General features: G+C 35.5%; 2 protein-coding genes across 2 annotated transcripts; one reads left to right on the top strand and one right to left on the bottom strand.

The window, feature by feature from the left end:
* The first annotated feature begins 31 nt into the window (after nt 1-31).
* LOC132559643 (cyclin-D1-binding protein 1 homolog) lies at nt 32-11,740 on the top strand. Its single transcript, XM_060224265.1, has 10 exons — nt 32-170; nt 1,761-1,823; nt 2,499-2,578; nt 2,963-3,044; nt 3,950-4,043; nt 6,765-6,835; nt 8,373-8,449; nt 9,203-9,514; nt 9,886-9,932; nt 10,723-11,740. Exons 1-10 carry the CDS (start codon nt 86-88, stop codon nt 10,841-10,843), a joined length of 1,032 nt encoding a protein of 343 aa, XP_060080248.1. The 5' UTR covers nt 32-85; the 3' UTR covers nt 10,844-11,740.
* Nucleotides 11,741-13,393: 1,653 nt separating this feature from the next.
* On the bottom strand, nt 13,394-16,282 carry LOC132559891 (zona pellucida sperm-binding protein 1-like; the record flags this gene model as incomplete). The annotated part of the gene is made up of 3 exons (XM_060224524.1): nt 13,394-14,452; nt 14,767-15,032; nt 15,606-16,282. Coding segments are annotated over 3 exons (1,080 nt in total), but the record flags the coding sequence as incomplete, so codon positions are not given.
* Nucleotides 16,283-16,847: the final 565 nt, after the last annotated feature.

Below are 16,847 nucleotides of genomic sequence, written 5' to 3'. Positions count from 1 at the left end.
TGTCAACGATTCGCTTTCAGAAGTCAGCATTCCCGGAGTATTTCCGGTCTGTTTATTAGATTACACAACAAAGTGACAACATAACATGGCGAGTGGAAAAGCACATGGAGCCGGTAACGTGTTGGAGAATTTCAAGGATAATCTTGACCTTGTCATCAAACAGATCAAAGGTATGGACATTTAAATTAATAGTTTAATGTGGTATTTTTTATGTATTCAATTAGAATGGACATTCCCTGCAATGATAATCAGCTGTATTCAGCATTGTAACGCACACGCAGTGGCCAACCTTTTAGGTTTTACCCTGTTACCTGTGCAGTTTTGTACAGATATGAAAAATAGGAAGACCAGGTAACTCAACAGAGATCCAGGTAATGTACAGAACTACAAATGAACAATATCTAGATAATCTAAAGACCTACACAGAAATCTAGATAATATATCTATAGAGAACTGTAGATACTCTAAGAGACCTACATGTATAAGAGGTCTGGGTAAAGATATACACACACGTCTAGATAATGTAGATAGCTACACAGAAATCAAGATTATATATCTATAGAGAACTGTTTATACTCTAGAGACCTATAAGAGTTCTGGGTATAGATATACACACACGTCTACATAATCTTGAGAGGTACAAAGAAGTGGAGATTATATAGAGAAGTATATGAAGATTAAGAGAACTCCACAGGTCTAAGTGATAATGAGAACTACGCAGAGGTCTGCATGTAGATAATCTGTCAAGAACTGTACAGAGATCTAGGTTATCTAGAGAATCATACAGATGTCTAGATAATCAAGAAAACTATACATAGGTCTAGGTAATCTATAGAGCAATACAGAGGTCTAGATAATCTAGAGAGCAATACTGAGGTCGAGGTTATCAAGAGAATCATACAGATGTCTAGATAATCAAGAAAACTAGGTCTAGGTAATCTATAGAGCAATACAGAGGTCTAGATAATCTAGAGAGCAATACTGAGGTCGAGGTTATCTAGAGAATCATACAGATGTCTAGATAATCAAGAAAACTAGGTCTAGGTAATCTATAGAGCAATACAGAGATCTAGATAATCTAGAAAACTATACAGAGATCTAGATAATCTATAGAGCAATACAGAGGTCTAGGTAAACTAGTGCGGTATATAGAGATCAAGATAATCTATAGAGCAATACAGAGGTCTAGATAATCTAGAGCGGTATATAGAGGTCAAGATAATCTATAGAGCAATACAGAGGTCTAGATAATCTAGAGTGGTATATAGAGGTCTAGATAATCAATAGAGCAATACAGAGGTCTAGGTAAACTAGTGCGGTATATAGAGATCAAAATAATCTATAGAGCAATACAGAGGTCTAGATAATCTAGAGTGGTATATAGAGGTCAAGATAATCTATAGAGCAATACAGAGGTCTAGATAATCTAGAGTGGTATATAGAGGTCTAGATAATCAATAGAGCAATACAGAGGTCTTGGTTATCTAGAGCAATATAGAGGTCTAGATAATCTAGAATGGTATATAGAGGTCAAGATAATCTATAGAGCAATACAGAGGTCTAGGTTATCTAGAGCAATATAGAGGTCTAGATAATCTAGAGAAGTATACATATATCCAGATAATTAAGCTAAAGAACTATACAGATTGAGGTCTAGATTAACTTAAAATGTACACAAATATTTATTTTATTAAGATAATGTTTCTTGATACTTTGTTATAAGAGAATTTGATGTTTGAGAGTTAACATGTGTTCTGCAGATGGTGAAACTGAACGAGAATCTGATGATACTTTTGAAGCAAAGCAGTATTGGATGAAAATTGGTAAGAATGTCTTATTGCTTATTCAGTTGAAAGTAATAATGCTAGCTTTGGAATAAAAACAGAGCAGTACCACTACTGGTTTTATTGATATTTACTTAGAGATCAACGAAATGTTACCAATATTGTGTCCATATGTTCTTCAAATATTTCAAAGCTGTGAAGGTGATATATACATTAATAATGGTTATAAGCTTTTGCTAGGGTTTTCGATAAATTTGTGAAAATACTTGTTGTCGTGAATAGTGAATTTGTCTCATCACGATCATTATGTTCAGCTTTCTGTAGAGTAGAATAAAAATTGTTTAGATAATTGTGTTTGCACACATACATGTACAACAAATGTATAATGTTTAGGTGATCAGGATAATTGGAAAGCAAAACTATAACCTTAAGTCCCTGCAGCTACCTGTACAATGCATGCCATGGTGAATGACAGCCTGAAGAGGATCAACTTCAAAATGTTTTTAATTGTTTATCTTTGACCCACCATAAATGCTATAAGCAAATTACTTTGCTTACTTTTGATGACTAGAAATACATATATAGATTATATACAATATGTGTATAATATTATATACAGAGATATATATTCAGGCTCTATTTTGAAACAATATGAACAAGGGAGATAACTTGAGATGAAGTTACGATATAAAAAATCCAGTTTCACTATTTCAGGGTCAGTGTTCAAGTCCTTGTCCCATGAAGCCACAAAACTGTCTTTAGCATTTTCATCCCCACCTCTGCCAGATGAAAAGGTAAGTAGCAATGAGTTTTCTTGTGTTTTAAGCCTGGTACAGAATTACTTTTCCACATTGTTGACAGACAAGGCCTTAGATTTCTGATTTGAATACAGAATGATGTAGGAACTACATTATCATGGCTCCATGTCTCAAAGTATTTAAGATCACTTGTCCAAAAGCAGTTACAAAAAAAAACAGGTATCAATAAAACTATTACAGATGACATTTACAAAACAAACAAATACTTAAGTCTGGCTATGGTAACTAGAATATAATATATGTTACATGTACTTTTATCAGAATTGTAACATACAGTAAGTGAAGTTGACATGCCACCAATATACTATCACAATGATGATAATGGTATTATATTGACTTTACAATGTACTCCAAATACAGACATGTAAATCTCTGGTGGACACATGTGAGAAAGCTACACTGGGCCTTGTCTCCTTGTTCTACAGCCTTCCCAAATATCAGGGTGAGTATTTAGTATATTGTCTTCCTGTTTAACTGCCTCCTCAGATCTCAGCTAGGGACAGTATATTCCCTGTATCTCACTGTTCTATAGACCTCCCCTCCTCAGATCTCAGCTAGGGACAGTCTATCCCTGTATCTCACTGTTCTATAGCCCTCCCCCTCCTCAGATCTCAGCTAGGGACAGTCTATCCCTGTATCTCACTGTTCTATAGACCTCCCCTCCTCAGATCTCAGCTAGGGACAGTATATTCCCTGTATCTCACTGTTTTATAGACCGCCCCTCCTCAGATCTCAGCTAGGGACAGTATATTCCCTGTATCTTGCTGTTTTACTGCCTTCTAATTCCAAAAACAACTAAGACCTTTCAGCATATTTTAGTGTTGCAAAAATGTGTTTCTATTTTCTGTCTTTGTATTTATTGATTGTTTTAGAATTTTTTTTTTGGTAAAAAAAAAGGAGAGGTTTTATACCTGCATCAATAGCAGCATAATGCAATAGTATGTTTAACTTTTTTAACTTTCATGTCCAGCACCAAGTGAGCCCAAAGAATTCTAAATATTTAAATTTGAAAACCAGTCCATGTTCTTCAGGAAAATATGTCTACCCCTAGTAAGAAAAAATATGTTTTTCCCCTTGGCTTTAAAATATTACTATTTCATGGACACTTGATTTCTTGGACAAATGTAGCTCTGTACATCTACTTATAATTGTACACTTATCTAAACAGTTCATGGATAAATGAATGACTAGATTATATGAATGACTGGATTAGGAGAACCAAGCAAATCACCATTTAAATTAATATTTTTGCCGTATATTGCTGTAGCTAAGATGACAGCACACTGCTGTATACTGTATGAAGATGGTCTGAGATGGTCTTTGCTAATTGCTGACCTTCTGTTACAGGTCTGTATCTGAGAAAGTCTCTAAAATCAGCTGTGCTGGGTGTGTTACAGGACCTCCAGACTTTGGTACATGTTTTACATGACAGTGGTGCTGGGTATGTACATATCAGATAACTCTGTAGATTTCATTGTGTTCGTATTTTTAGAAACAGTGAATTATTCACATCAGGTTTGGGGCTAATTATCTTCACTATATTAGAAGTATATGGACCAGTTTCACCACGGTGTTATCTACACTATATTAGAAGTATATGGACCAGTTTCACCCAATGTGTTATCTACACTATATTAGAAGTATATGGACCAGTTTCACCCTATGTGCTATCTACACTATATTAGAAGTATATGGACCAGTTTCACCCTATGTGTTATCTACACTATATTAGAAGTATATGGACCAGTTTCACCCTATGTGTTATCTACACTATATTAGAAGTATATGGACCAGTTTCACCCAGGTGTTATCTACACTATATTAGAAGTATATAGACCAGTTTCACCCTATGTGCTATCTACACTATATTAGAAGTATATGGACCAGTTTCACCCTATGTGCTATCTACACTATATTAGAAGTATATGGACCAGTTTCACCCAATGTGTTATCTACACTATATTAGAAGTATATGGACCAGTTTCACCCTATGTGTTATCTACACTATATTAGAAGTATATGGACCAGTTTCACCCAGGTGTTATCTACACTATATTAGAAGTATATGGACCAGTTTCACCCAATGTGTTATCTACACTATATTAGAAGTATATGGACCAGTTTCACCCAATGTGTTATCTACACTATATTAGAAGTATATAGACCAGTTTCACCCTATGTGCTATCTACACTATATTAGAAGTATATGGACCAGTTTCACCCTATGTGCTATCTACACTATATTAGAAGTATATGGACCAGTTTCACCCAATGTGTTATCTACACTATATTAGAATTATAGGGACCACTTTCACCCAATGTGTTATCTACACTATATTAGAAGTATATGGACCAGTTTCACCCAATGAAGTATATGGACCAGTTTTACCCAATGTGTTATCTACACTATATTAGAAGTATATGGACCAGTTTTACCCTATGTGTTATCTACACTATATTAGAAGTATATGGACCAGTTTTACCCTATGTGTTATCTACACTATATTAGAAGTATATGGACCAGTTTCACCCTATGTGCTATCTACACTATATTAGAAGTATATGGACCAGTTTCACCCTATGTGTTATCTACACTATATTAGAAGTATATGGACCAGTTTTACCCTATGTGTTATCTACACTATATTAGAAGTATATGGACCAGTTTCACCCAATGTGTTATCTACACTATATTAGAAGTATATGGACCAGTTTCACCCAATGTGTTATCTACACTATATTAGAAGTATATGGACCAGTTTTTACCCTATGTGCTATCTACACTATATTAGAAGTATATAGACCAGTTTCACCCTATGTGTTATCTACACTATATTAGAAGTATATGGACCAGTTTTACCCTATGTGTTATCTACACTATATTAGAAGTATATGGACCAGTTTCACCCTATGTGCTATCTACACTATATTAGAAGTATATGGACCAGTTTCACCCTATGTGTTATCTACACTATATTAGAAGTATATGGACCAGTTTTACCCTATGTGTTATCTACACTATATTAGAATTATAGGGACCACTTTCACCCAATGTGTTATCTACACTATATTAGAAGTATATGGACCAGTTTCACCCAATGTGCTATCTACACTATATTAGAAGTATATGGACCAGTTTCACCCAATGTGTTATCTACACTATATTAGAAGTATATGGACCAGTTTCACCCAATGTGTTATCTACACTATATTAGAAGTATATGGACCAGTTTCACCCAATGTGTTATCTACACTATATTAGAAGTATATGGACCAGTTTCACCCAATGTGTTATCTACACTATATTAGAAGTATATGGACCAGTTTTACCCAATGTGTTATCTACACTATATTAGAAGTATATGGACCAGTTTTACCCAGGTGTTATCTACACTATATTAGAAGTATATGGACCAGTTTTACCCAGGTGTTATCTACACTATATTAGAAGTATATGGACCAGTTTTACCCTATGTGTTATCTACACTATATTAGAAGTATATGGACCAGTTTCACCCAGGTGTTATCTACACTATATTAGAAGTATATGGACCAGTTTCACCCTATGTGCTATCTACACTATATTAGAAGTATATGGACCAGTTTTACCCTATGTGTTATCTACACTATATTAGAAGTATATGGACCAGTTTTACCCAATGTGTTATCTACACTAAATTAGAAGTATATGGACCAGTTTTACCCAGGTGTTATCTACACTATATTAGAAGTATATGGACCAGTTTCACCCAGGTGTTATCTACACTATATTAGAAGTATATGGACCAGTTTCACCCTATGTGCTATCTACACTATATTAGAAGTATATGGACCAGTTTTACCCAGGTGTTATCTACACTATATTAGAAGTATATGGACCAGTTTTACCCAATGTGTTATCTACACTATATTAGAAGTATATGGACCAGTTTTACCCAGGTGTTATCTACACTATATTAGAAGTATATGGACCAGTTTTACCCAATGTGTTATCTACACTATATTAGAATTATATGGACCAGTTTTACCCTATGCGTCATACTTCTACTTCTGATATACCAAAAATATTGACACACATATAATCATGATTTTATCAACTATATCAGCTACTACAGTGTTGGCCATATCTTCCCTATTTGAGAGCAATTAAATTTGTTTGTAGTTCCACTGAACAGCTGCAATCTACTGGGATAGTATGGCAGGACACAGACAGATTCTCCAGTCTTCCTAAAGGTATGTCAACTTGTCCCATTGTCTTCTGGTAACACATCCTCTGTTACACTGATATTAAAGTGCTCTTGTATGATGATCTGTCCTTCTCTCAAACTTCATTGAGGATCACCCATCTCACTTTTGCTCTGGAAGGACATTGCAGCTTATCATGAATCAATTTAGCTCACTACCAATCTGATGACAGAATATTGGGTGGTGCAGTGGTAAAACACTAGCCTTTTTACTAGGTCACTGGGCTTAGATTTGCTGACCAGACCAGATATAAAATGGTATGGGATCGCTTACAGACCACAAGGGTTTTCCCTGGATACTCCGGCTTCCTCCCAAAGGAAGACCCCTTGCATGCTTCCATCTGAGCTAACAGAGTAATTGATGGGTGTTGATGGCTTGATTTCTAGTCAATGTAAACTAAAGAAAGATTATATATCAATGAAAAAATTGTTGAAAACCCTGACAATAGATGTATTATTATTATTTATGCTTGGACGGCACTTGTAGTTGATTGTTAATGTATCTCACCATATAAAATGAATTTGCCATAAATAGTTTTATGTCACATTGACAGTAGTGGTTTTGTGTCACATTGACAGTAGTGGTTTTATGTCACATTGACAGTGGTTTTGTGTCACATTGACAGTAGTAGTTTTGTGTCACATTGACAGTAGTGGTTTGATGTCACATTGACAGTAGTGGTTTTGTGTCACATTGACAGTAGTGGTTTTGTGTCACATTGACAGTAGTGGTTTTATGTTGCATTGACAGTAGTGGTTTTATGTCGTATTGGCAGTAGTGGTTATATGTCACATTGACAGTATTGGTTTTGTGTCACATTGACAGTAGTGGTTTTGTGTCACATTGACAGTAGTGGTTTTGTGTCACATTGACCGTAGTAGTTTTGTGTTACATTGACAGTAGTGGTTATATGTCACTTTTATTGTGCCGCCTGCAGAGCTGGATCACTTTGTCCGCCGTCACGTGTCGGCGGTGTCCGTACAAAAGTTTTCCGAACTTTTTTACGGTCATGCTTAGAGTTATCCAAATTAAATTTAGTATATGTCTTCTTGTTAGAAGGGTACAGTTTAAGTTCGATTTCCGGCTGTCTGTGACCCTTCTTGGCAGAGTAATGCCCCTTTGAACATAGAAAATTCTCTAGGAATTTTGTTTTCCGGACTTTTTTGGGTTATCCTTTGAGTTATTGAAATGAAATTTGGTAGACAGCTTCTTGTTGGAAGGTTACAGAATAAGTTCGATTCCTGGCTGTCTGTTACCTTTCTTGGCAGAGTTATGTCCCTTTGAACTTAGAAAATTCTCTGGGAATATTGTTTTCTGGACTTACTTTGGTTATGCTTTGAGTTATAGAAATGAAATTTGGTATATGGCTTCTTGTTGGAAGCGTACAGTTTAGTTTTGACATCCATTCGATTTCTGGGTACCATGACACTTTATGCAGGCGACATATACAGTTATGAGGAACTCTTGTATTATGCTTTGTGTTGACTGATTGGGTAACATTTAATGAACCTGTTATTTATTTCAGACAACAAAGAAGCTGTGTTGGGGTTAATGAAAGTAACATCAGAGTTGGTGAGGGATGCCCTGGGTGAAATGCAGGATGTAAGTTATATTTTGATATACCAAGTTCTATGTATGCTTATTATGTTGATAAGACTAGATGTAAGAAAATTTCATGAAAAAACAAAGGAAAATGACTTATAAAAGGAAGAAATTATGCTAGATATTGTTACAGATAGATTGTTGGAAGATAAAATTATATAATATTTCTAACAAAATTTAATAAGCATGGAATTTTCTATCACTTGATTTTGGTATATTTAAGATGTATATTTTTTAGCCCACGAGCCAACCATTTGATGATGTTGGGCAAATCACACTGTTGTTTATTAATAGCACCTCTATATATCTTCCACCTGTCATTTCATCTGTTAGCAACTTTTGATAATCATTGTACTTTAAATATACTGAAATTTGCTGTACCACTCTTTTACAAATTAGTACAATGTTGATTCTGTGCATCAACAATAATTGTTATATGAACAAGATAGAGAAACTGCAATTAGCCCAATCATTTTAGCATAACACTTTCACTGTCAAAAGTGCTAAAATAAGATTACCACCAAGTTATCAATGTTAACAGTACTTTATAAACACAATGTTTCAAAATTTTTTGAAAATTTTACTCTTAAATCAGGGATAACAGAAATGTGCTCTCTAATTTGTTGTTTTATGGAAGGACCTCACTAGACATATAGACACAATATTACTCGCAGTGACAGTATCTGTAGATGTGAAAGGGCTTGGTTACATTTATTGCTTTTTTTCTGGTAAGTGTATAGTTTCTCTCATCAGGCTGTGGAGAATGGTCCAGCTAATGACCTGGCTGAGGTTTTTGGGTTGGAAATGGATGAACCCTCTAATGAGGACACATGGTCAGAAACTGACAAGACATTACTAGGTCCGTGTCTTGGTCTACTAAAGACATCTCGATCGCTTCTAAAGAAGTCTCGGGAAAGTGTCAGCAAGAGGGCGTCCTGTCACTGTACGGATCAAATATCACAGTTAGACGACTTAGCTGATTACATTGGGCGTCTTAGTCCAGTAGTAGATGAGTTTGCTTCCAGTCTTTATCCGCCAATGAAGTACTCGTCCGTACAGGAAAATGTAAGTCACTGGTATATGTACATCCGTACAGGAAAATGTAAGTCACTAGTGCATGTATATATTTCAATTAAAAGATGATATTTGAATGATTTCCTGGTCTATATCTTATATAGCTCATGATCATAATTTAAACTGACGAGCTCTCCTTCTGCAAATTTACAATAAACAAAAACTATTGGATAACAGGTTTTTATAGCATGAATGAGGTGTTGACTAACTTAAATACGTTTATATTATATTAAAACAGAAAAGGTTTGTGTTTGACATTGCCCCTTGAATATCTGTTATCATTTTATGGTGTACTGAGAGTCTATTGCAGATTTTTACCAGAGGAAACACATCATAAATCCAATCTCGCTTACATTTTTCAGGCTAAAGATTTGTACAACCTACAAAGGACAATCCTAAGTTTTTACCAGTAAGTATGTACCACTGTATCCCGATGATCAAAGGGTTATCAAGTCAGAGTGGTAAGATCACTTTGTGACTTAGCCACGATTTTCAGGGGATGTATGTAGGCTATCACTTATGGGGTCACAAAAAGGTGTCCATTATCATGTGTATATTCCTCTAGATCTCTTGTATAACAAAACAGGCAGCCATTTTGCTATAAAAATAAAATGGCTGGTAGGCAGCAATCTCTGGCTTTTGATCTGTTATTGCTTCCAGTATTTCTGGAGGAGTATTGGATGAATGTTGTTCAGTTTCTTATACAGGTTCATCTCGGCTCTTTGTTTTTTTTGTTGAATTTTGAAATTTTAATAAACAAAATGGCTGGCAGACAGTCATCTTTTGACATATGAAGGTTTGTCGTATTAATTTCACCAGGTGATTGGTTAATCTGTTAATACAAAGAATGATTACACTGAAAGAGCTGAGAATTGAGAATAAATATAGAACGATAGAATGGTGGATGCTAAGATCTCTCAGGACTCTTATAAATGTCTCCAAGGTCACTGTAATGATTCAGAAATGTAATGAATACCGTTCTTAATAATCAGGCTTTTACAAGTTACAAGTCAATATCATTGAGAAAATCTGGTGAAATTGTAAAGTATGAAGAAAATTTGTGTGTGATCAATTCTTCATTTCTTTTGAAAACATTTATTTTAAGATAATTTGAAAGAGTAAGTTCTTTTATAATTTTCGTTGTTTTTATGTTAAGGTGTATATAGCTAACAAAGACATGATCATTGATTTCTATCCAGGAAATGTCACATGTGTAATGAAGATGACCAGAAATGGGTGGAGTTCCTTTTGAAAGCCAATCAACATAACTGGGAGAACATTAAACAGTGTACAGACACCGGCCATGAAAAAGTCACCTGAGTAGAGCAGTCCCCAACCTTATTACCCGAGCTGATTACAGTTTACTATAACATAGGATTTTTATCCTAATGGATGGGAGAATGACAGCAATGGTATCATCTCCACAGCATAATTTACTCTGTGTCTTGTGATGGTTAACTTATAGGTAACAGCTGCTGAATGAAATATCAGTCTGTGACAACCATTGGACATGACATAAACGGTACGATATATCTTTTATATATATCTTATATATGTTTTATCTACAAGGGCTAGACTTCCCAAATTTGACTTTTACAAATTAATAAATGCATTTGACTAGATGAGAGATAAAGACTGTTACACATGATCATTGGTAATAAATAATTTATGGTTGGTAGATAATATTTGTTGGGTTTTTAATTTTAATTTTTATTTGCAGTCATTTAAGAAACCCCAAAATTAAGAAATAAAATGTAAAACAAGTTTACAGTAAATCAGATTCTCAGAAAGTTTTCCTGTATACATGGATACCAGCCGATAGACAAATGTGAAATTTAGTCTCCATAATCTAGCCTGATCAGGGACAACCCAAATTATTTAACCTTCATAAACAAACTACATTGTTGTATACAGTAACAATAGTTACTAAGTGTTGTTAATGCTGGAGGTGATAATTGATTATTTAAGGTACTACAGATGTGTTTAAGAATTATTCGTTTAGTATAGAGAGATGTATAAGATGGTGTCATTTTTTATGAAGACTGATTCCCTACTTTGGACCTCTACATATTTAGATCCCTTATATCATTTTGCATATCTAGATTTTACTAAACAAAACATGTATCATCTTTAAGGGAACATCAGAGACAAGGTTGTACCAGGGAATTGTCCTGATGAAGCTTTAGAATTTGGTTAATAAACTAATTTCTTTATCAAGTTTGTGTTGGTTGAACATTTTGTGATTAACAATTGCCTCAACTGGCAACAACCCCTGTCCCCCTCCCCAAACCCTCTACACACACACATGTGAAATGAAATGAAACAAAAAAATCAAATTAAAGAAACATGTTTAGTTTGTGTACAACATTAAAATTTTTCACTCGTGCCACTATGTCCTAAGCTGAGACATGAAAAAAATTGAAGTTCCTTACAAACATTTTATGGAATTTAATGCTGATATAGAAATGTAATGTCAACATATGTTTACGTGCTCATACCAGATCAAATTCAAGGAGGCAAGGGAATGAAGTCAAAGGTTTCCTTGAAGTAACTTTATGATATCAAGTATAGACACACCTATCTATAAATGCTTTACTGTATTTGATATAGTAATTGACATCCGTCCATTATGTCTGTCCGTTGTCCTTTGACAACCTTTTCCTTTAACTTCTCAATAGCCAATGAACCAAATGTTTTAATATTTGGCTGGTATGTCCCTAGGATAAAGCCCGACAAAGTTTGTGAAAAGAAATTATCTTGACCTATATTCAAGGTCACAGGGGTCAAATTTTTTATTTGTTACTGCAGTTATTGTAGCCATGTATCCATTCGAAATATGCTTAAATTATGCAAATGTGAACATTTGCTGTTATTGCTCTGTGAGTATTTTGAGTGTTTTTGCTTTATTAGTTGTTTTCTATTAAGGACTACACTGGAATGTTCCTTCCATCTTTCCATTTTTCTGTCTTCGCCTGTAGTGATCTCTCCCTTCCGATCCATGACAGCTACATACCTGCTATTTAGCCCCACACTAATTAGTCTTTCATCGCCGCTTCCAATTCTATCAAGGCTTTGTTTCTTGTAGGACTTGTTAGAAATGCCGCTCATTGATAAGTACATGTTCTCACCTATCAGCATATAATCGTATTAGATGGGATTTCGTATAACACAACCCGAAGAAGATTTAAGTGTGACGCTCCGATGACAACACGGCCACATTCTTCAGACAAATGACCAGTGTGAAGGGTACTGGCACTAAGTACGTAATGTAAGAGATAAGGAATCACCCAATTGTTTCGTAGCCGAATTGACCACAATACACTGTTACCATCATGTGTACTTTTTCTAGAAAATATCTACCATCTCGTCACACCATTTTTCTACCTCATAGAAAAAACATCAAGAAAATACCAACATGGCAACATAATCATAATTCAAACTCAAATTCCATAAAACTAGGGCAAAATAAGTACAAAAGATTAACATGGAGACTCGTGAAAAAGTATAAGGATGATAAGACCAGGTGTTCCGGAATAGTAAGCGTCTCATGCTTCATCATCAATACCTGTCATGTATACCTTGGTCGATCCAAGTAAGCAATGTCACGTTCCTCAATGATAGGAAGGTATAAAACCGAACCAACAGGCAAACTAACGAGCATCAAACACGTCCAGCTTCATGTCACACAAAGAAATAGAATATAGAACTATAGAAATATCATGTACGTGTATTTCATACTAGCTTTTGTTTCGGACTAAAGGTTATAGAATTCCAATGATATGGAGTATATTACCTTGTCATCGCTTAAGTTATGTGTCTCTTGACAAAATGAAAAGATATAGACTCAACTTCAGGAGAATTCTTTATTGAAAGCCAAGCGCTTAGATAATGGAAATATTCAGAACTACAAAATAGGATGTTACATTCAAAACAAAAAACAATAGTATATATATATTTGTGAATTGATCAAATGTTATGAAGATTTATTTGAATTTCATCTTATCAGAATAATCATGTAAGGTCAGTTTGTATAGAATCAAGAGTTTGTAATTACATGCGATAGATATCAAATCTTTATTTTGAAATAAGGTACACAATTACTGTCAAAATATATGTTTAAAAAAATCTGGCAACTCATGAAAACCCATGTAGTGAAAGCAACTGACATAGAATAAAAATGATCATTGTTATTTGTGATATTACATCTACTTTAGGAAAAAACTCTTCTTAAACAATTAACATGTCACAAAGTAAGCGACGATTTCAGTTCGACGATAAACCGGATTCCCAAGCAACTTTCACGACGACAGACTGTCAGACAGAGTTATTGTTTCTTCTACTATTGTATAGTAGCTCTACTTTAAAGGCAAAGTGATCTTAACACTGAGTTTGTTTTGGTGTGACTCGAGACAATGGAAAATCCACTAACCATAACAGTTTAACATTTTGGGTGAATCTTGACTCAGCCTGTGGAGCTACAAAGTTGTTATCGAAATCTACCCAACTATTGCGATCAACATCTATTTGGCAAGTTTCTTTCACAGATGGTTCTTAAGTATTGTTTTTAATTCTCATCATTCCTAATTTATCTATAATCATTGCAACATGTGGACTGTTTATATAAAATATGGTGAAACAATTGGTTATATATAGTAAATATTTGATAAAGCATGCAGACCAATCAAAAGCATTAGTTGAAAAAAATATATATACTTATACAAGCAGAGACTAAGCACACAATGGCATACATAGTGATCCTAGAAACTTTTCAGTGGTTGGGTATATGAATAAGTCAGTTAAAGGTTTCTTCAGAGGGTTGTCTTCTCCTTCCTCTCCAGGCCAAGACCCCGAACACGGCAGCGACAACTGCCAACACGGCGCATAACCCTGTCACGGCCACCAAGGCTGTAGACTGTCCACCTACAACACCTGAAATAGGTCAAGACTTTTAATGAAAACGAGCAAAGACGTTCTGAAAAATAAACAAAATATTCAGTAAATCATGATAAAATTCTCAACTTTAATTTAACCGGTTTTTTTACAGAATTTTACGATTACTAGGATTCCTTTGCAAGTAGAACTCCCGAACTCTCTCCTAACTGCCATGCCAATAGTACTCCGTTATACTGAGGTAGGCGAGTCATATGGCAGAAGGTTAATTTGTATGACGCGTTTCCATACATAGGACTCGGATAAATAAAAAAAACACGCAGAAAAATGTGTATGAACTGGATATGACTTACTTTGTTCCTTATCATTGGTCACTGGGAAAGGCCCTGTAGACACCATATGGGTCTTCATTGCTCCTACCGCGGCTCGACGTGACCTGCCAACTACGTTGTTGGTACATCCAGTAACACACTGTGGGTTACTCAGGGGACATACATAAACCTCACAGTGTACATACACAGGTGCGCCCGGGTGGTTGATAAACTGGAAGGCATGGAAGGAGAGGTGCACTTCATACGTTGGAGAGCTGTGAATAGTCACGGAAGAAATGGCCGGACATCTGCAATTATGAACAGCATATATCAATGCTAGTTAACATTGTATTATAGTGAAACAATTCCAGAAAAAACAACTTTGGCGTTTAGAAATGTTTCTTAAAGTAAACGTATCCATTGTGAGAACATTTGATGTATGGACTATAATCATATCACTTAATTATCATATTGTGTTATGAAGACATCACAACTCACTGTACAGATGATGATTGTGTTAGGCATCTGGATCATACTTATCGAGATATGTTGGTTTCTCTTTGGGAAACATGCCATTTGCTAATGCGATATGAAGCTGGCTAGTTTGTCTGTTAGTTCTGTTGTTGTTTACATGTTCTCATTAGGACCTTAACATAACATCCTTGAGTAGATCGAGAAGATGTTTAGGTCTTCCTTTATGTTCCTTGTACTTTTCAGAAATCTCCATGTTAGTCTTTCTTTTGTTACTCTTTGTCCGATATTTATTTGCGTTCTGATGCTGATTTTATTGGTATGACAATATTTAGTTAGTTTGATATCTAGTGGTGACGATGGTCTATCTAATGTTTTCTAGTCAGTTTCGCATGGCCATGATTACTTACCCATCATTGGTCAGTTCCTGGAATTCGGTATCAAGTGGTGAAGGTGACGGGGTTGCCAGACAACGGTCAACATTGATGGCCACTTTTGTCCGAGTCCCTTGGTCTGTGGTCAGTTTGATGTAAACTGGGTCGTTGAGGCGAACTGCGCGTGGCTCATTCTGATTTTGATAAGTTTCGGAAAATGTCAAATCACGTGCTTGCCTCATGTGGACCTGCATATGACCCAGTGTCTTCTCGAAGAAGCGAACTTGTCCTTGTACTGGAAGGAAGGCAGTGGTTTCTTGTTCACGTCTAGGATAGACGCACTGGACCAAGACTACAGAATTCATCTCGGATCCGAAATCAATTCCCGAGTTGCTTGAAGTAACATTTACGTTTGTATCGCGAGGAACAAGCTCATTCTCAAACGTCACGTGCGAACTGTTGAACACCACGTATGTTCCACAATCGCCCAGACCAATATGTCCGGTCAAGTGTGTCCCGTTGTCAGCTACGACGCATGAGGGGTCATTCCATGTCACTTGCTGACCAGCCGGCAACAGATGGAGTGGAACATGAAGTGAGATGGTGTCGCTATTACAGTCGATGTCTGACCTGATGACTGGTGGTTGTTCCGTTGTAGAGACATTCTCGCTGACAGGAGTGGAAGCAGCTGTAAAAGGCAAGAGAAAAAGGCATTGAAATAATTAGATACTACAATGTCACTGAAAGAAAAGTTTATGATTAGTTGGCTGAAATGTAAAATCGTTAATGTTGTTAGTCCCTAACGCTATTTTACGCGAATGGACACCGCGACGCGAGTTCTTTGTCTGTCACCCCTCTACTGCTCCTCTTCTCCAGCAACTAAATACCGAATCTACGCGAGGGGAACAAAACAAGGTCATTATTAACATTGATTATGTCAAATATTTGTGAAAGTGACTTTATTAATGAATTGACTTAAAGATCACAGTATATATTGGTTATTTTTAGTCTGAACACCAATTAATTTCAAAGAAAGTATAACAAATGACACACTGAACTTTACGGAAAAGTTTATCCGATAAATAGCAAAAAGTCTTTAAACATCAAGAAAGAATACTTTGAAAGGTTTTCATTTAAATGTATGAATCATACTTACTTTGTTGATCTGCTGTATATCGATATTATACTTTTAGCCGTTAACACATTAACCACCAGAGACACTGAAGATATAAGATTTGCAAAATTTGTCGTGAAAAGGGATAGCTGCCTACACAATAT

The sequence above is a fragment of the Ylistrum balloti genome, unplaced genomic scaffold (assembly GCF_031769215.1).
Source record: "Ylistrum balloti isolate Yb309-2 unplaced genomic scaffold, AGI_CSIRO_Ybal_v1 Utg369664, whole genome shotgun sequence".
Taxonomy (NCBI): domain Eukaryota; kingdom Metazoa; phylum Mollusca; class Bivalvia; order Pectinida; family Pectinidae; genus Ylistrum; species Ylistrum balloti.
Note: the sequence above shows the minus strand (reverse complement) of the source record. Positions and strands in the feature narration are given on the sequence as shown.

Bases quoted from the DNA above. Each gene is read 5' to 3' on its own strand.
- LOC132559643 (XM_060224265.1), top strand. From the start codon at position 86: ATGGCGAGTGGAAAAGCACATGGAGCCGGTAACGTGTTGGAGAATTTC. The intron at 171-1,760 runs GTATGGACATTT...TGTGTTCTGCAG, and splicing joins TGTCATCAAACAGATCAAAG to ATGGTGAAACTGAACGAGAA. The intron at 1,824-2,498 runs GTAAGAATGTCT...TCACTATTTCAG, and splicing joins GCAGTATTGGATGAAAATTG to GGTCAGTGTTCAAGTCCTTG.